Source organism: Siniperca chuatsi, linkage group LG15, assembly GCF_020085105.1.
Source record: "Siniperca chuatsi isolate FFG_IHB_CAS linkage group LG15, ASM2008510v1, whole genome shotgun sequence".
Taxonomy (NCBI): Eukaryota; Metazoa; Chordata; class Actinopteri; order Centrarchiformes; family Sinipercidae; genus Siniperca; species Siniperca chuatsi.
The window spans coordinates 13,473,161-13,494,551 of record NC_058056.1 but is presented as its reverse complement, the minus strand read 5'-3'; the positions used below and the strand labels follow the sequence as shown (position 1 = coordinate 13,494,551).

The window sequence follows — 21,391 nt, the reverse complement described above, 5'->3', positions numbered from 1 at the left end:
AATCACATTTTTGTTGAGCTTGACATTTAATCCACATTTAATCTAACATGAAAAAATATAAAGTTCTCAGCTTGTAGGTCTACTAACTAATAGTGTTAACAAGGCGCTCATTGTTCTTGCCAGGGGGGATTTAACTCGCAGATTAACAAGGCGATGACTGATGCAAAAGAAACTAAACTAAACTTCTGGCAGAGTAAGTATCCTAAGTAGGCTGTGGTATGTCTTGTCTGTGCCCGACTGGTGGGTGTTCTTCTGGACATATAGCTCACTCGTAACAGTCACTGTCACTTCTTATCTCAGCAGCTGGGTGGAGTACAAGTCGTGTCAGCTCATATAGTGTCTGCAATAAAGGAGATTTCTCAGACAGCTCAAGTATTAGCCTAAATGAACTTCTGGACAGCAGGTCAGTCCTTTGGAATGAAGCCTGCATATAAATCTGAAGTCATCTCAGTCCTTTTGTAACGGCAAAAGAAACCAATATTCCTGATAACTGAATTGTTTTTGATTGTCACATGGACCGAAAGTGATCTTTTTTTTCTGGTTTTAAATTTTTTTTAAGTAGATTATTGCTACTACTGTACTGGAAGACTTCCAGTCTTTTCTCTTCTATCTTCCAAGTGCGCTCGTTTTAATTGAAGCAGAAAATGAGAGATAATCCGCGGGCCTCACCGGACAGGAGCGCTCAGGACACGGAGGGTAATGGTCCACATTTGGGAGCGAAAGGTCCAGATGCCGCGGACCAAATTGAATGCGGCAGCATCCCAAACGGTGACAGCGGCTCTGCGGCCACTACACGTTTATACAAGAAGCGTTGGGTGATTGTGCTCCTGTTCAGTTTATACTCCCTGAGCAACGCGTACCAATGGATCCAGTACGGGATCATCAGCAACATAATGATGAAGTTCTACAGCGTGGAAGCGTTCGCTGTAGACTGGCTGTCCATGATCTACATGCTCACCTACATCCCCTTCATCTTCCCGGTCACCTGGCTGCTGGATAAGAAAGGGCTGCGGGTCACAGCGCTGCTGGCCACCGCGCTCAACTGCGCCGGGACATGGATCAAGGTGGCCAGTGCCAAACCCAACCTGTTCGGGGTGACCATGCTCGGACAGTTTGCAAGTTCCCTTGCCCAGGTCTTCATCCTCGGGATGCCCTCCCGCCTGGCGTCGGTCTGGTTCGGCGCGGATGAGGTTTCCACCGCCTGCTCCATTGGAGTTTTTGGGAATCAGGTGAGTTGATGCCCTCAAGGAAAGAGTCACTGGAATAGACCTCTATACTCTGTTCGATTTGTGTCCCGAAAAACCCTAGAGAAATTATTTCAGTGCCAGGTGTAATTACATTAGCAGCCTGAAGTAGACCTAAACCCATGGCTGGATTAACCTCTTAGCGGCCGCGGGCAGGTATTTGCTGTTGGACGGCAGCTCCCTCCACCCATGTCCAGGCACCCAGAAACCAACCAGTACTACTATGCTAGAAAAATATTAGAGCAGTATCAACTGATATACAAATGATTTATAGATTTCCAGATAGAGGGCCTTCTACAAGTTTAAATAATAATACAGGACCTGCCTTTGTTGATGTTGTAGTACATTATTGCTGCAAATTCTCAAACAAATAATAACAAATAATCAAAGACCAAAAACCAAATGCCCAGATGGCAATCCTGCCTTGCCTTAGCCTGATCAGGACAATCATTTGTGCTTCTCACCTGAGGAAAAGATATTTATGAAATTCCTCAGTTTGCACTGTTACCAATGGGGTTCATGAAAAACCGCCCTGGAGGCCCTTGTATTTTACTTTAGGAAGAAATATTTTAGTTCAGGCTAGTCTACCAAAACCAAGCAAATAGAGACAGCAAACATTCTGATAATGATCCTGGACTACTCAGTGGTGGGCTACCCATTACATGAGTAATACTAATTACTGTCCACAATCCTTAGTGACCTCTGATATTCAACTCTAGCCAGCCACCATATTTATTTTGACTTCTGAGGAATCTGAGTGTGTTTGTGTCACCCTTCAAATGTTTACTGAACAAATGTGTTTGCAATCATGTGAAGTGTGACTAAACACACAGGATGTTTGAGATATAAAACATCCTAGAAATCCTTTGCAGTTTGTACAAATTTAGCGTGAACAGATACGTTTTATTGCCTGTGTAGCCTTAGGTAGGAGAGGCAGACAGCTGCTTATGTGTGTCTGTGTGTGTGTGTGTGTTGACATGTTAAAGCTTATCTGCATATTAACAGCCCCTGCTTACCTTGTAAAAGCTTATCAGGGTCCATGGATTTTTCTTATTTGTTGGCACATTAGGAGTGGATTTGTTGAAGCATTGTCTTCATGTTCAGCTTACAAGCAAACACTCTTCAGTGTTGGAAGAAGTACTCAGATCCTTTACTTAAATACAAATAGCGATACAAAAATGTAAAAATGTTCCATTACAAGTCCTCATTTTATTTCAGTGAAACCATCTGAGAAGTTTAGACAGGAAATCTCTCTTTGGTGGAACTGCTAACAACTCATAGACTTCTGAAAATGGACCCCAAATGCACACATACATTTTCTGTAATGAGTCACAAGCTAAAAAGGTTGAGAACCACTGGTTTAATCTTCAACAAAACATTGCATTTTATACATGTTTTTGTGTAAATTGTAATATGAAAGCTATCTAGCCTAACTATCAGAGGCTAAATATAGTCAAATAAAAAGTACAATATTTCCCTCTGAAATGAAGTATAAGAGGTGAAAGTATCTCAAAATTGTACTTCAGGTATTTGAGTAAATGTAGTTACTTTCCACCACTGACACTGATATTTTCTAGGCGTCTGATAGGCCTATAGCATATTGTCTTGTGTGTCGTCACTAAAATGATGCCATACAGACTAGTTAGGCCTGCAACTGTTATAGTCATTTGTCATAAGCTAACTTCAAATACAGTTTTGAAGATGTATGATCCATCTGGGCAAAATATTCCTTATTCAGGAAAGTTATTTGCTTTGAGGGTGGCAACCAAATGGGAGGTGACGTGCAGTTTCGCCTTCGCCTGCTGGTACAATGCATAGTTAGAGAAGTCTAGTAGCCAAGTATATCAAGGCTGTCGTGCTCCAGGTATGGTAGACTGACGGTTATTTGAATTTTTTTTGTATGTTTTTATGCGAAAATGTCCTCTCAGAATAATAGGCTGTATGGTTTTGTATATTGTTCATGTCTCGTCACTTTGAGGAAGCGTAATGACCGTGAGGCAGTTTGTAGCCGGAATACCGAAAGTGTTTTAGATGTGGAGCTTTATGAGCCTGCAACTGTTTATCTGTTGTCGTTAAGAGTTTAATTGCGCTGTTTTTATGGAAATAAGGCGAATGCGTTGCCAACAAAGCAATCTCGGCCAAGCAACTACTATGCCTTCCTCTAGATAACCTATCAAAATACTGATATCGTACCATGATTTGATTTCCTTAAAGACGCCTGAGAATAGTGATCATGATTTGGGGTTGCAGTTTTAATATCATGAGAGAGGTTTTGCTTCTCCTTTTCTTCTCTTCACTCCTTCCATTCATGGATTCGCTCCATGAGGCAGGGGTGGTGTAGCTGCAGGCTGCAGACAGCAAGGGCACTACAGTACTGCCGTCGGAAATTTCCAGTCTGTTCAAGCTGCTAAAAACACGGTCACAACAGCAACAGGAGAGAAAACTGGGGCCACAGGTCATTTACTTCTAAACATACAGCATCCCTCAATATGACGATTAAAAGACCTTTTTGGCTCTGCAAAAAAGCCACAGTGGTGCTCTGAGATGTTTTTTTTAATGAAAACTAAAGCCCATTAAATGATTTATTACTAATATGCCTACATTTTTCAAACTAAATATATTAGAGCCAAAAGTTCAATTATGGAAATGTTAGCATTTAAAATGTAACATTCCCAATTTTCATTACAATTGCCTAAGTCCACTTTTATGCTTTGGATAGCTAAACGCATAAAGGTAAAGCTCAACTTTGTTTTCATGTAGAATTCATTAAATGAATTATACAATGAGGTACATAAAAGTAAGGATAATCAATAACTAGATAATACATTTGAATATCAGTGAAACTATTATTTTCATTATCGATTAATCTACCAAATAGCAAAAAGTGCCCATCACAAGTTTCAAAGGTGACGTCATAAAATGCCTTGTTTTGTATCACCAACAGTACAAAACTATCATAGAAGTCAAATATTTGCATTTGAAAAGCTGGAACCAGTTAGTTGTTGACATTTTTTTCTTTAAAAAGGTTTGAAATTGTTAATCAATTATCAAAATAGTTGCATATTAATTTTCTGTCGATCAAGTAATCAGTTAATCAACTAATTGTTACAGCTCTAATGAAAATGTTGGAGCGCTCAGGAACACTCATGATGCGGCATGATAGAATACATTTGACCCAGAATAAAATGTATCACTCTTGTTAACCTTGAACACTGTAAATTTGAAAATAATTGATCTTGACTGATTGTGTGTGCCCTAAATCCCATCACAGTACTAACCCTCCACTGAGAAATACATCTCTGAGTAAAAAGAGTGACGACAAGCCCCACTGTGGTTTAGTATCATTTAGTATCAGAACCACCACACATTCTTATTTCAAACCCTGCTCTCCAGCACCTCGACAGGCTGTGTGTCAGTCATACATGTCAGTATCTCCTCATGTCATGTTCCATCAATCACTCAGTGCTGTATGTGTTATCTTCATTAACATGGACAAAGGTCAGAGGCCATAGTGTTCTCTTTCAAGGGCTGAATAAGCAAAGCAGAGCAGCTTGGGCTAACACTTGATTGCCCTAATCAGTATTATGACAGGCCTGGCATCACCTGGAAACATACAAAGTGTTCTGCAATGATATTTTGCTGATAATGCTATGTAGGTTTTTGTTAACGTGTGCAATTACTTACTTTTGTCCCCTAAGATTGGAGGACAGTATAAAAAGGGCTACAATTCCTACTCTGATCATCTGATGTGGATGTAAATACTCTCAAATTAAAGCTGGAAATCAACATTTCTGTTTCATTTAAAACCCAGTGTTTTTGAGTGCACAAGCACAGCCAACATAACAAAATGAAGTGTCACTGTGATCCTACTTTCTGACTGCAACTGTACTTTGCGGCATTCTTTCCAGTTTGTCAGTTTTCTGATGGATTTGCAGTCTTTGTTAAGCATCACCCTCCATGGACTTTTGCTCCTCTGTACACAGTATGTGTGTGTGTCATGTGCCTAACTTTAGCAATAAAATCAAGTTGCCCACTCAGCGCCTGCTATCAATTGGTAGATGGATGCTTTGACATGAGCTGGAAGGAGGAGTTTGAAATGAGAAGTAAAACTCACAAAAGAAATCCATTACATACCAGAGTCAGTCAGGTATGTAACAGTTGGCTGGTATCATAGCTTCCCAACGCTGCCCATTATATTTAAACTGCAACCCAGATCCGCCTCTGCTAAATCAGAGGGAGTAATAAGCAGTAATCGCCACTTTAGGCACAGCAGGGGAGCTCATTTATGATCAGCATGTAGGAAATACCTGCTGGGTGGGAGGGGCGAGTCAGGTAAACTGCCACAGTGTTAAGAGAGCGCACACACTAGGAGAAATGTTTGCTCTTCCCTCTAGCTGTTAGCCTGAAGGAGAAGGGAAGCGCCTCAGTGGGAGCAACATGAGCTCTCAGGGTGATCACGAGTGGATGGACAATGATTGGTCTCCAACAAGAAAAGAGAGAACCAATCTGGGAGAATACAACCACCACCTGCTTCTGGGAGACAGCAGCGACCCCTTGGAGCCTTCGGTCCTGGACACAGCATGGCTCTTCCCGCTAATGGAGACCAGGTTGTACAAGCGGCGATGGGTCATGCTATTCGTCTTCAGCGCCTTCTCCATGAGCAACGCCTTCATGTGGCTGCAGTACGGCATCATCAGCAACATCTTCATGCGCTTCTACAACATCGACACCCTGGCCATCGACTGGCTCTCCATGATCTATTTCATCACCTACATCCCCCTCATCCTGCCCGTCACGTGGGTGCTCGACAACCGGGGCATGAGGGACGTTGTGGTGGTGGGCTCAGCCTTCAACTGCATTGGGGCATGGATCAAGACGAGCACGGCCCACCCCAACATGTTTGCCATGACCTTTTTTGGCCAGTTTGTGTGTTCGGTGGCCACTGTTTATATCCTGGGCATCCCATCCAGACTTGCGTCCCTGTGGTTTGGGCAGCAGGAAGTGTCCACCGCCTGTTCCATTGGCGTTCTGGGAAACCAGGTTTGTCTCCGTTTACCTGTTGGGCACAAAATGTCTTTAGCAGTGTGTGTATGGTGTTACAAACTTCTCATATTGGCGTAAAGAGAACTCTACGTGTGTGTGTGTGTGTGTGTGTGTGTGTGTGTGTTGGTTGGTTGGCGAGAAAGAGTGAAAGAGAGCTCTATCATCTAACTTCATCTGAGTGGCAGTGTGTTAAAAACAGGCAGGTACATGTTATGTCATGTCAGCGCCATCTTCTTGAATGTGTGACTGAGTCTGTCTGTTCCTGTGAATTCTGTCTCCAGCCTTCCTCTTGAGTCAGCAGGTTGAACAAAGTGAATCACTCTCTTCGCCGGTGGAGAAAACGTACGGCTGGTGTCCGCTTCAGCTCCCGACAGCGAAAAGGATCTTAGAGAAGCGACGCATGTTAACTCGCAGAACCAAGCATGTACATAGTTAGTTTCAATTCTGTTGAAATTACCTCAGGATTTCTCACATGCTAACGGTATGACATGTGGTATATGAGAAGTTGAGGAGTTAAGTGGATTTTTTTTTTACGTCAGCTGTGAAAATATTAGCTCATAGTTTACTTTTAGGTTATTTTTAATGTAAGAGCCTAGTGTTACCATTTTTAAAATATATATTCTTTGATTTTGAACTCAAAACACTGTCAATAGGACATCTTATACAAACAAGCTAAATTTGAGCAGAAACCAGAAAGAAAAGTGCTAGAAAAATGTGATAGCAGTGAGCTAATCTTCCATGTCAGCCAAATCAAACTCATAAATGATGAAAAAGTCTTCCACTCACAGTGTACACAGGCAACAGGTGTGTGATAAAGACCTTCCCAAACTGGAAGGATGTTGTTTGTGGCTCTGTCTCACAAAAAAATGCCGGAATAATCCAATTGTTCAAAGTGATTTCCTTTTGTGTGTGTGTTTGTGTGGTTTGCTCTTCCCAGCCAGGGGAAATTGCAGGGGGTGGGGGGATGGTGGGTGACTTCCACCACTTGAACCATGTGCTACTAAACAAGCTCCCAGGCTTGTGGGGTAAATTAACTGTACTATGAGATTGCACTGAGAATGCCGTGTCCATCGCAAGCTCATGAGGGATGCTGTAGAGAGGGTTTGTGTGGTCGCATGTCATGGTTAATGTCTCCTTCACCTTAGAAGACCAACACAGTTTTGCAGTAGAGTGATGCAGTGATGCAATCTTGAGTCATTTTCAAAGGGAAGAATCTGGCTCCATAATTCAATTTATCTCTAAATTATTTTTGTACAAGCCAATAAAAACAGTCAATGGATACTCTACAGTTCTTATGTATTATATATGCTATATATAAATGCCTTGTGATTGCACCACAACCTTAAAACTATACGTAAACATAAACCATCAAAAGACGTCTCACCCTTCTGATGTTCGTTAACCTCTGAAGCTTAACTGTTTTTTCTTCAATCTCTCACCAGCGTTAGACCAAACACTGCATACCGGTCATTGTCACGCATGTTCTTGTTTTGTGCTTAAGTCCCGCTCCCTGCTGCTTAAGATAAAAGGACACATTGTTGTTGATGTTTACTTGCTCACCACGACTTTATTCTTTTGGCTCTGGCCCCTAAACCTGATGCTTCCAAGTTTTCAGCCTGAAGTGGTTTTCATATCCCCTCGGACGTTTAGAAATAGTTCACATTAGCAAAAAGTAGGTAGGATTTCCATGAAGGCTTGCGATGCTTTGAAGATCAAACAGATCAAAAATGTATGTGCCAAAAGAGAGGCCATTCTTGATTTGCACCAGATGAGAATAAGCTTGTTTTGCATTTTTGACAAGTTATCAAGACTTGCTACTTATCCAGAATACACAAAAAATAAGGATACAATGTCGTTTCTTTGCTTCGGTTATGTGACAGTGATTAAACAGAGATGATTGTCCAGTTACTGTGTTGTAGGGATCTTTTATAGGCTCCTTTCAATATCTTAGAAAGCTTTCTCTAACAAAACGACCACATGGTAAGTTAAGGATTGTTCAAGTAGCTCATGTTAGATCTCTCTCACCTTTCCCCCAGAGCGGAGGGACGTCGGCTGGCGTCCCCTCTGGAATGTTCTTGAGGCTTTAGGAAGCTGAGGGTGTGGGCACTACTTATATATTTTATATTTTGTACCCCCCAGTTGTCCCAGATCCACTAGAACTGTTGCTGGACCCTGAGGATTGGATACATTAAATCTTCATGTCGAGCACATGTTCCCCAAAATATGACCCCTTGCATTACTTGTACTTCTTAAAGCAATAGTTTTACATTTTGGAAAATATGCTTATTCGCTTTCTGGTGGAGAGTTGATGAGATGAGTGATACCACTCTCATATCTGTCTGTCAAATATAAAGACTGGAAACAGCTAACCTGTCTTAGTCCAACAGTAACAAAATCCACCTACCAGCACCTCTAAAGGAAGCATTAAATTCATGGGGTCTCCACTGGATTGCTTGCTCCTAGCCGAGAAATAGTCCGGCACATAACCCCCCATAAAACAGTACTTTTTGTATGGATTAAACAAACAAGATTTAACCTGTTAACTAGTGATCTTTAGAGGTGCTGATAGGTGGACTTCATTTGGACAGAGCCAGGCTAGCTATTTCCCCCTGTTTTACAATCTTTATGCTAAGCTAAGCGTCTCCTGGCTGCAGCTTCATATTTAAGACATAGGTAAGACCCTTTTGTTGCATCAATTTTTTTCTCAATGCAGAGTTAAAAAAATCCATAGAATTTACATTTTCTGTAAGCTTTTTCTTTTCTTTTCTGATTCTTTATTTCAACCGCTTCCCACTTTTATAATGATGCTTTCCCCCTTTAATAATGTGTACTGAGTGCAACTCTGTGTGTATGTGTGTGTGTAGTCTTCAGCTAGAGGCGCAAAGTCATTTTTTCATTTTGTTCCTCTCACCTACAGATGGGTATTGCCATTGGGTTCCTGATCCCACCCATCCTTGTGCCTAATGTGGATGATATAAATGAGTTGGAGTACCACATCAGAATCATGTTCTACATCAGCGCGGGAGTGGCCACCCTCATCTTTATCCTCGTGGTCATTGGTAAGTCTGCAAGGGAAGATGACTATTCACATCCACAGGCTCATAGAGTGGGCAAGAGCTGTCAGGGCTCTTTGCTCACACATGCAATAATAGCCCACTGCAAGTCCCTTTTAATGTCATATAACTCCCACAGCCATGGTTGTGAAAATGTATAAAGCGTCATCTTGACAGTTTGTGCTTTCCAGTGGTAGGGACTGTGACAAAGCTGTTACCTCACCTCACCTCCTTTGTCCCTCATAGTAATGTCAATGGGATTTGACCTTTTTTAGTTGGCATTGCAGGGTTTATTGTTTGACATACAATTCATTCATTTTTATATGGTAGAGCTTCTTTTCTGGTTGGTGGGCTCCTCAGGCAGCACTGCTGGAAAGCTGAGTCTCTGAGATGTGCTCTCTACCAAAAACTCAACAGCATCGCGGCCCACTAGAAGAGCAGCTGCAGTAATTGCTGTAATTGTACCTTTTGATGAGATGTGTTCGGACACGATGTGAAATACCAGCAGGAACTCAGGAAGTCATGGAAGTGTTTTATGAAATCATCTTCCCCCTCAGCTCTGTTTAATCCTCCTTTCACCTCCACGAAGGACTAAAACTCACTGACAGTCAGAGGAACACGGTGAAGCTTCGCCATAGGTCACATTTTCGTCTGGGAAATGTGAACTGGCACAGAGGCAGATCCTTGGTTGACAATCAGAAATTAGATCATTGGCAACATAATGAAAACACCTGTTTGGGTGGACTATGGGTATGCAGGGGCTTTTACAGTTTCATTTTGTACCCTAACTCCAGAATTCTATTTGGGTGAATTAGATGTGGGAAAAAAAAAATAGAAAAGAAGAAAGAAAAAAAAAATAAGGAAGAAAAATGATCTTTCTAAGCAGCTTATACCGCCTCGTTTAATATTAAATGTGGTAACTATCCAGTATGTATTGTTACTGCATTCAGAGAGATTGGAAATGTATACATGCCATAGACAAAATAATAAAACTCCATATTGTAATAATTACTATGTTAACAGGAAAAAACATTATTACAATAATAACCATTATTATATTGATACTGCATGTATTGCTTTAACAGTTTTACTACTTTATTAGCTGCAAAATGTTATGTTTGACAAATGTGTCTCAGACTCTGTACTGCAGTTCCAGAAACTATAAATACTATATACAATTCACAGAAATAAAACATTACAAAAGACCATAAACAATATTAAAAGAAATAGTTTTATTTCATTCATACACAACCATACATGGCTATTGCACAAACCCTACGACATGGTTTCATGTTCATATTAATAAATTCTTACTATGTAATGGTTAGAGAGACAGATTTTGCTAAGTAAATTATAATAATAGCTGCTTGATAGTCTACATTATATCTCCACTTATATGTGAATAAAGTAGAGAGAAATAGTTTGACAAAAAAATTAACTCAAGGTCCACTTACTAGCTATTTCTGGGGTTTTGAATTGCATCTCATGGTCTTTGTGGAGGATATATCTTGCTCAGTTGTCATCATGTGACCTAAGTATGCAACTGCAGTTATGTTATAACATGAGAGATGAAGAATAAAGAAGAAGAGAAGCAGTAATAGAGAAAAACATTTATTTTGAACATTTACATTTTCTTACTAAGCTAGTGTTTATTATATCAGATCAGATATTGAAGCCATTCAAGGGACAAGTATTACAAATTAGTATGTAGAATGTGGCAATAGTTTATCCAGTGACCATGCCATTCTGTTTATCTGTCCCTGCAAAAACAGCAAAAAACTTATTCTTATTTTTCCATTAGTTTATAGAATCAAGGAATTAATACAAAGCTAATAAAATTAAGATAAGACGACAGGAAGTAGAAATAGAAAAAGTACACAAAACAATGATGATGATTAGTGTTCAACTGGCTCATCCTGTTGGCCTATTGACCACAGGTGTGTCACACAGATGATAATTAGCTGGCTGGAACAGCATAGCGTAGATAGTGCCAACGTTTTAGAGACTGAATTATCTTATCTTTAGAGGAATGTCCTACCCTGCCTTGCTGTTGTGTACAAGCACACACAGACACACACAGATACACACACACACACACACACACACACACACACACACACACACACCTATTTTGCTTCCAATGTTACACCTCCTCCTGGCTGATCAGAGAACAGATGAGAACACTGCCACAACAAGCTTAATGAAAGGACTGGTTTTCTCTCTCAGGTTATAAACGTCGTAAATCCTAGACACACAAGTAAGAAATATTGTGTGTTTGTTTTTCCAGTGTTTCAGGAGAGACCAGAGATCCCTCCCACCCAGGCCCAGGCTCAGGCCAGGAACATCCCCCCCGACGAGTACTCGTACATGGCTTCTATCGTGAGGCTGCTGCGCAACAAGCCCTTCATGCTCCTGGTGGTCAGCTATGGTGGGTCCCTTCCTGCTGCCTTAATCTGTCTGTACTTCTACAAATAGACTGGTGGACTTTTGTGTAATGACACCTTGTCTGGAGGAACAGGCCCTTAGGGTTTTTTGTATTTACAACTTAAACCACTTGGCTATTCTCTCGATTCTCCACTGATGTTTATGTAGGGCTGCCACTAATGATTAATCTACTGTTTATTCAATCATTTAATCGTCTAGGCTATATAATGTCAAAAATACTTTAAAAATACTCATCACAAGTTCTCAGTGCCTTTAAATTGCTTGTTTTGTCCCACCAACAATCCAAAACACATAAATATTTAAGTCACAATGACCTTAAACAGAGAAAAGCAAGAAAACCTCACCTTTAAGAAGCTAGAACTAGCAAATATCAGAACTATTGTTTTTTCTGTCAGTCGACAAGTGGATAGTTTCAGCACTACTATTATTTACTATTACTATCATTACAACAAGGTCAAGTCACAGCTGATTCACTTACATCACAGTTACTTACATGGCTTTAGTTGGTTGTAATACTCTCTAATTCTCCAAATAGCAAAATACTAATTTTAGCCTGCTGTAGGTTCATAGGAAGGTTACATAAAATGATATCATAAAGATAGCAGAGGAGGAAGTCTGAGTCAGATCTGTGTCTTTAGATGCTGTGTCATAATGTCGCTTGATTACATCATTTTGACATGCAGGTCATCCTGTACTCCAACATCTTACTTTATCACCTATCCAGGATCGGATGTTGTTACAATATTAAGGTGAAAGGTAACAAAGATGTAAAAGCCTCAAAATAGATGTTTGCAGTTGAAGCTGCCACAGTCACATTTGTGGACACTCACCATCTTTATCAGCTGGTGTGCAGATATGAGCATGTGTCATCAAAACACATGGACTTCCAGTACACTGCCTATGTGTAGTAATCATTTAAAGGTCTTGTGAGATTTCACGTTTTTTGCTCAAAGGTCACTATTTAATGAAAACTATATTAATTATTCACAGTATGAAACATATTAAAATGTGTCTGTAAATGTGTATCCTTAACATGTCTGAACAATGCACCAAGAGGTACTGAATGACATGTGCTCCAGTGTAAACTTCTGAAGTAGTCGGCAGTGTTTTTAAGGGGAAGCATGAGGTCCCATCTGGACCTTCTCCTTTCCCTACAGGTCTTCTCAGAATAGACAGACACTGATTTCTGTTTGTTGTCTCCAGGGCTCAATGTTGGCTGCTTCTACGCTGTTTCCACACTGTTGAATCGGATGATCATTGAACACTATCCTGTGAGTCCCAGTGTGTCTGCTCTAAAACATGATTATGTGCTTATGTTTATTTCCAACCAGATGAGCTTTTATTTCACTTTCTGTGTTTCTTCCTTCCTTCCTTACCTCTATCATTCTTTCCTGTCATATACTCAGAGTCAGTAGGCCCAGCATGTAGACATTTGTGTGGTTTCCTTTAATACTGATAACTATAAAGCTGCCAAGGAGATGACCCTGACACAGATAACTGGGGTCTGGGACTCTGATTGTTATGGTCCAGAGCTTCCAGGACAAGAGAACTACAGGATGCAAAATGTCACAAATGACTTGTACGGTCTGTAAAATTAGAAATGTCAATGTTTTTCCTCTCAGGGTGAAGAGGTGAATGCTGGGAGAATTGGTCTGACCATTGTCGTTGCTGGCATGGTGGGGTCCCTCATATGTGGCATTTGGCTGGACAAGACCAAAACCTACAAGTAAGATATTTCTATAAAAGGGCAAAAACAATGCCAAACTGAGCTTAAGTAATACTTCCAGGCGTTGAGAAGAAACCAAAACTCAGCCAAACTCTCCCTGTAGTGTTCTCTCTAATCATGCTGCTACAGTCTTCAAACAAATAAGTCTGTAGACCTTCATCTGCCTCATGGACATTAAAAGGATTTGAAATTGGTGATGGGAATGTCATTAGTTTAACAGGTTTTTGTTAACCATAAACCATAAATGTATTGGACTGATTAAAACTTTGACCTTCTGATATTGTGGGGAACATGGACATCTGTACCAAATTTCATGACAATGTCAATGTCTCATTGTGGCACTGGAGGAAAAGTCACAGGTTCACCAGAGTCATTAGGATTCATCCTCTGGGGGCCATGAAAGTCTGTACAAAATTTCAAAGCAATCCATCCAATAGTTGTTGAAATATTTCAGTCTGGGCCAAAGTGTTAGACAGTCAGACCGACATTGCCATCCGCTGCTAGCATGTCAAAAAATTAAATATTTTAGCTTCATGTGCTTCAAGTGAATCTGAGTTACCAGAAACTCACCATGACGTCTGAAAGGAAGTCTTCAGGGTCAGCAGTCAGTCTTGTTTGCTGCAGTGTTAGCTGTGCTTTAAAACATGGGCTCCTTGCATGGATGTCTTTTAAATCATCCATTCACAGGGAGATGTCTGTGCGAATTAAAGCTTTTGTTCAAAGTGGGCACGAATGGGAATCCAGCGGAACTGAGTTTTATATCTGACGTCCCTCTCTGCTTATCTGAACTGACAGGTCGCATCTCAGGCCTTGTGCCACTACATTAAACACAGGAAAATACTAATAATTAAAAAAATGGTATCTGATTATTGATGCTGTCGTTTTTGTCTTTGATTCTCACAAAGTAACCGCTTATTTTCAGCCGTTTTCTGTTAGATGTTTGGTACACTGGTTTCAGTGATCTGGCATGCAAACTATTATGACGGGAAAAAAAACTCAGATTCCTTACATGCCATTAGGATGTTTCGCTGTCAAAGCAGTCAGGCCTAGAGTTAAGTTGTTGACCCTCACTCTCCTATTGTCCCATGTGGGAGAGTGTCGAAGGACTATGTTATATTAACAAAAATGTTTTGCAGCAATATTTTACGCGTGGTTGTACGAGAGACAGCCTCACCAGAGTAAGCCTGTTTGTGCAGATGGCCTGCGTTATGACAAGTGACTCAGGAAAAGCCTACTGTTTATGCTGAGGAATTCCATTAGCAAGTGTGGAAAAAGATGCCTGCTCTGACACAAAATATAAAAACAAACAAACTAAAGTTTTACTCCTTAAGATTATTTATTATAAAAGAAACCAAACAAAAGAAACAAAGATTTTATGTTTTTTTTTTATCTCTTGCAGTGGTAGAAACTGAGGATACTTTAGTCCTGGTTGGGTGTGAGGATTTATGGTATATAGCGTGCGTCATATGACCACCAGTCCTCACAGGTGTTGCCAAATCTATGGAAACAGATATTTTTTGTAATTAACACTAAAGTCGGGGTGTTGCCTTTGCTTATAAAGAAAGAAGTATAGAATTATCAGAATTTATAATAAAGATGGAGGAATATCTGGAAATATTTTCCCCCTAAGTAGCCAAATGGCTTTTACAAGTTTGCTCATGTATGTACAGAAAACCTTTTTGTTAAATTATGTTGGAGGATTTCTTTGTTCCAATCAGCTTTGGCAGGCATGTAGCAAATGTGAGCCTTGTCACAAGATTCAGATTCTTAAACATTAATGTAAAAGAGATTAAATTGGATTTCTAAGATGATTTGGAGTCTTTAGAGTTACAATAGTGTGCTGTGTGTAAAATGCATACGACGGTTGATCGTATTGTCACCTCGCTTTCTAAACTATATGATTAATATTCATCTTCTTTTTCCTCAGACAAACCACCTTGGTCGTATATCTCCTCTCTCTTGCTGGGATGCTGGTCTACGCCTTCACCCTCAACCTGGGTCACCTGTGGGTGGTGTTTGTCACAGCTGGAGTTTTAGGGTAGGTAACAGTTACAGAGTGAAGGCCGCAGAGGACATCACAGCCAAGGCTTGAAATTACAATAACACCGGCCAGCCTGCAAAATGTAGGTTCAAATTAACTGTGGCAGGTAACATTGTCAGGTTACTAGCCAACATGTGACAGCACACTGTGTATTATTTATTTTATTTTGACCAGTAAATATGTGGAAATAGCTGCAGTTTCTCACTGTTTTGGTTAGTGAAAGTTCAGAGTGACGTGATCACTGCAGGGCCATTCATACCAGGATTTTTTTGAATTGACAAGATGATCACAACTAAAAAATTTTCAATTTGAAGAATGTCTCATCCCACAACCTGCCAAGCTCGAATCCTTAAATTTCACCAAATATCATTGTGATGTCATTAATGTCATTTGATACTCAAGTGAGACTGGGAACCCTGATATAGACATTTAAGCTATAAACCTAATAATATCTGGTCAATCTAAAGTAGAAGTCCTGGTTAGGAGCTCTTACAGTTAATGGCGTTGAAAAATGGTGGCCTGATGAATGATTGATGTCCACAGGTGTCAGGTTTGCTAATAATGCCGTAAAACATTCTGATGAAACTATATGTAGTTCATATTTCTTTCATCTGGCATTAGTGCTACTTTGTCAAAGCTAAATTAACGCTCCTCTGATTCCCCAGTCCACTGGCTTTGTCCTTACAATTATTGCTATTTGTGGTAAGCTTATTATGCCCAGAGCTGGTTTCCATAGCAATTCATTTGTCTGGTTTTCATTCCTGTAACTCAGACATGATGTATCATACAGAAATATATACTTGCCCTACTTTTAAATTTGTGGAGCTGTTTTTCTATTCCTTGGTTGGGATGAAAACTACTGCAGATCACCTCGCTTTTGTTTTTAGCCTTTAATTTGACCTTCGGTGTCTGTCTGTCTGTCTGTCTGTCTGTCTGTCTGTCTGTCTGTCTGTCTGTCTGTCTGTCTGTGTGTGTGCAGCTTCTTCATGACAGGATATCTACCTCTGGGCTTTGAGTTTGCAGTAGAGCTCACCTATCCAGAATCAGAGGGAACCTCATCTGGACTGCTTAACTGTTCAGCTCAGGTCTGTAACGTTAGCACGGTTAACTGCAAAGACAAAGGCTAAACATATAAGATAGAATACAAAAACATTTTTTTGAATCTCATTTCAGATCTTTGGAATCATTTTCACCATCTCCCAAGGGAAAATTATTGATACATGGGACACTTTAGCGGGAAACATCTTCCTGAGTATCTTTCTGCTAATAGGAGCAGTAATGACAGGTAAGATATTAACCTCTCCTCTGTTCCTTTAGCATACCTCTCCTGTAACAAGATAGAACAACTGTCAAATCAACAGTGAACATTGAACTCATGTCGGCAACTGTAAACACGTATGCACGTGATATTAAAGGGAACTTTAACACGTGTATTTTAGAGGTAGGGCATGTTTAAATTAAAAGTTACACATGCACATGCGTCATATCTTTCACAGGATATGGTCGCCCCCTAGTGGCTTAATGAAGAATCTCTATTTATTAAAGGCATAATTCAATGAAAATGAAGACTTCATCTTTTTCGTTAATGCTCTATATCAAACACCTGTTTATTAATCTCAAAAGTGATGCTCTTTTTCTATTAAAATTCCATAACTTTTAAACATTACCTAATGCTATATATTGGGTGTGCATTAAAACACATAACGACTTATTTCTCTGATATTGTGTGACATAAAACCTGCAAATCACCACTTTCAAAACTACACAAGTGACATCAGGTTGTGACATGAAACCCCTGTTTTTCATTTTGTATGGAAAGAGGGCAGTAAACGCGTTTTAAAGATCCTGAAATTGTGACAGGACTGTGGCGGTAACACTGAGATACAGCATGGTTAGTACTGTCCAGGCACTTACTTTAAATAGTTGTCTGTGTTGTCCCTGTTTTACTATTTCAACCTAAAATACATTGAATTACAGAAGGGAGTCACCACCGGTGTGCTATTGCTTTTGATTTTATGTCGATTAATAAATGAACACAATCCTCCATATTTTGCTATTTTTCTTGCCAACATGATACAGCGTCCAGCTCTAATTTTAAACTGAAAGTCCACCAAGACCATAACTTCCTTAAGCTAATCTTTTCCCCTCTCCTCCGTGTTCATCACAGGATTCATCAAGTCTGACCTCCGACGACAGAAGGCCAACCTACAGGCGGAGGTCCAGACAGTGAGTGTAAGTACATCTGTGTGCGCTATAGGAAGTCAGAGGTGGGATCTTTCCATCCCTGTGGAGGAGGAATGTGTTACATGCCGCCCTGGCTCTGGGCTGGATGCACTGTCCTCCCTGCAGTGCACTGCTGCAGGCATACACGCGAGTGAATGCAGGGGTTGCACTGCTGCACTGGTGGAACCTTTTCTCTCTAAACTCACTAAAAAACATCCTGTACTCTCAAATGCTGTTTGCAGAAAGCACAATTCTGCCTTGTCTGACAGCTCTCCAACTTGCATGTTTACCATCTTTTGCTATAAAAACCTAATTTTGTTCTAAGTTTTGCAAAGACATGCTTTGTTATACTTTCATATGGGTGCTGTTGACAGCTGTCAAACAGTTTTATGAAGTTTTAATCAGTTTTATGAAATCACTCTAATAATGTGATAAGAACACACCACAATTTACTATTAATAAATAAAAATCAGGTTTAATTTATTTCGTCACTTTGGGATATACATCATTAAAAACAAAGGCATCTTTGCTTTGGTCAATAGTTCACATGTATGCAACATATCACATATAAAATTTTCATGAAACAGAAAACAAAACTCAGTGGCCGCCCAGAATCACCTTTGAATTTTTAACAATAAATGCTATTTTGTTTGTCTTCTGCTGCTCACTTGTTGCCTTGTTTAAGACAAGCTTGGGGCCTCTTTTGCTGCCTTTCTCTCTTCATAATATTCCAATTCTAACACCACAAATGCAGCTAAAATGGAAAGCTCCGGTAATCCTGCACACTAACAGAACTTACATACATAAATACACTGAATAGACCACCACTAGTTTCCTTGTTTTATGAATGAGCCAGTGCTGTGTCAATGTTAGAAATGAGATGACCAGCAGTGAGATAACTAACGCACAACACAGGCACAACTGTTGGAAATTAGCTGTTGTAGGTGAATAAATGTAAGATGTATCCAAATAAATAATGGCAAAGAAATAAAAGTTACATCATATTTAGCACTGTTTATTGCAAGATGACTTTGGACTGCACACCATATTCTCTTCACTCAAGGCTGTGTCAGTGTGGCTACTGGAGCTAGAGCGCAGGTAGCAGGCAGTATTAGTTGGGTGTGGAGGGTTTGGTGGGGGGCAGTCTGGTGGTGGTGTGGTATGGAGGGCACAGTGGAGGATGAGGTGGTCCCTCTGGGCCCCTCAGAGGTGTGACACCTAAGCTATGGTTCCAGCCTACAGGCTCCATGTCATCGGTGCAGGACTACATGGCCACAGACTGCAGCAGCCCCTGGCAACGGTTGTCTTGACATAACCCCTCCCACCTCACTAAAACCAAAACACACACCTGCCAAGGTAGGGGCACACACTCTCTGAAGCATCAACACCAGTAACCACCCCCACCCCCCCCCACCCCCCACATTTGACAGTAAACAAGCCTTATCTTCTATGCCACTAAAACATTTCTGTCTACTGTTACAAATTGGGGTTTCAACCTCCTATGAAACTCATAAAGATTAAATTAATATTTAAGAAGAACAGATTTCTAGCAGTTGTGTTTTTGTTGTTGTCACTGTATATGGATGTTTTTTTTTTTTTTTTTTTTTTTTTTTTTGCTTAAAGAGATCATTTAACTGACAAGTACTAACTGAGGGGAGTACAGTGATTTGATGCAAGAGAAGTTTTGAGATGTGTAATTACTAAAGTAATGTACAGAATCTATTTTGGTCTATGTTAACGTTCTGTTGTCTTTCTGAATGCTGTGATGAATTGACAATTTGTGTCTTTTCATTCAGATTTGTTTTACTTTTACTCACTTGTGACTGTAATTGTTTTCTGTCCTCGTCCTTTACAGAAAGTGGCAGCTGATCTAGAAGGAGGCGTCTCTCCACCTGAAATCCTGAAAGAGAGGAAGTTTTAAGGAGAACAGACAAACAGAAATACTGACACGTCAGCATACATAAACATGCACACATGGCCACAGAGGGAAAAAAGCTGCTGTGAAGAGTGATCACATGGAGAGTGAATCATACTGAACAGCCCTCTGTGAGGCTTTATGATTGGAGTAAGAACCAGCAGACTTGCTGTATATTTAATGCACTGTACAACATGATGTACTGTATGGACGCCACACTCTGGCCTTACCAGAGATTCAAACTAATATCCCAAGTGCAACTTAGCTCATCCCAAAGCAAGCACAAGGCAATCATGCACAAGGGGAACGCACTTAGAACCTCAGTGGTTTTTACAATTATCTTTCGTAAACATTAATTGTATCCAATGTAGGCATTTTACATGTCTTGTCAGTGCAATGCAACTGCCACTTTAGTGACTACACTCTTTAAGTGAATTCAACTTTTAACTAAATTGTTTCCTAGGATTTTACCGTCCCCCACTGATTAGTGTTAATGTAGTGTTCTATGCATCTAATGAGCAATATTTAAACTGTGAGTGTTTCCTAATATTGGACCAATATAGTGTGTAACTTTTCTCAGTCTGGACTTTGCTGAGGGCATTTATTTGAGTGTTCTGTTTTTAGAGGATGCATGTTGCAGACTAATAACTGGAACGCGTTTTCCTGTCATGGCAGCTGGGTCGTTTTGTGGCTCAACAAGGCCTTCATATCCTCTCTGCCTGCCATTCAGGATCACATGGAAGTGTTACTTCTGAATACTGCTGATTATAAATATGATTGATGCTGTGCATCTGAGTACACTTTGGAAGGTCAGTTTTGTCCTTGTTTTATCTCTACAAGACATTAATAACTAATAAATATCTGAAACATCACGCGAGAGCGTCTGAAACATTAAGAATGTCAGCACAGCACAAAACATGATAGGAGGATGAGGCAAATCGAACTACTGCAGTTGTCATTTTGCACAAGAAAATGTTTGTAAGTATAATACTCTTGTAAATGTGTTACTGAGAAATGTAGTTCATGCTGTGTAACCAGTGTTTGTACAGTTTGTCGTTAACATGTTTTACTTGATGTGTTGTGGCTGGTTGTCTTTTCCTATTTTCTAATGATTGTTATGTGATTTTGAGAGCTATTAGTTATTCTTTCAGTGGCATTTTTAGGACATTTCACAGTGCAGTGAAGACGTTTCTACACCCCTTGAGTTGTTTTCCATTTTGTATTCTATAAATGAATTCTTATTGTAGTTAAAATATTTCTAGACTGGATGTGTGTAGTGTTTTCTATGTCACTAAAGTAATAAGATAAATAATCAAGTAAAAACATTAAAACATGAATGAGAGGACTCAATGGAGTTTGTTTTGTTCCCTAGCTAAATGGATAACAGTGTCACTGTATGAATCTTTAGAAATAATGAGAGCATGAGAATTATGTTTTCTTTGTACCTTAAAAAACCTCATATAACACTGTGCACTTGAATCCATCTTAAAACAGAAAGTCCACAGAGCTAAAAAAAACAAAAATAAAAAAAACAGAATTAGCAGAAAAAAACCCTCTTGCTTCAACCCAAATATGAGATCTGAGCAGCACAGAATATTAAATGTTTATCAAAAATGCAAAAAGCACAAGTACACCCTTGGAAACAAGATGTCTCACTACTTATTTTTCATTTAGAGTTCATAAATACATTTCATTTGCTTA

General features: G+C 39.9%; 1 protein-coding gene across 5 annotated transcripts; it reads left to right on the top strand.

Moving 5' to 3' along the window:
• Nucleotides 1-50: 50 nt before the first annotated feature.
• flvcr2a (FLVCR heme transporter 2a) lies at nucleotides 51-21,027 on the top strand. Of its 5 annotated transcripts, XM_044167699.1 has the most exons (12): nucleotides 2,810-3,108; nucleotides 5,639-6,284; nucleotides 9,205-9,346; nucleotides 11,628-11,768; nucleotides 12,989-13,056; nucleotides 13,408-13,511; nucleotides 15,439-15,549; nucleotides 16,532-16,637; nucleotides 16,726-16,837; nucleotides 17,720-17,784; nucleotides 19,011-19,131; nucleotides 19,631-21,027. In XM_044167699.1, the coding sequence occupies exons 2-11, from the start codon at nucleotides 5,682-5,684 to the stop codon at nucleotides 19,083-19,085; spliced, it is 1,527 nt and encodes a 508-aa protein (XP_044023634.1). In that variant the 5' UTR covers nucleotides 2,810-3,108; nucleotides 5,639-5,681; the 3' UTR covers nucleotides 19,086-19,131; nucleotides 19,631-21,027. The 5 variants fall into 5 exon arrangements, with proteins under 5 accessions (XP_044023636.1, XP_044023637.1, XP_044023633.1 ...); XM_044167701.1 differs by lacking the exons at nucleotides 2,810-3,108; nucleotides 5,639-6,284 and adding an exon at nucleotides 51-1,229; XM_044167698.1 differs by having other exon boundaries at nucleotides 2,809-6,284.
• The last annotated feature ends 364 nt before the right edge of the window (nucleotides 21,028-21,391 follow it).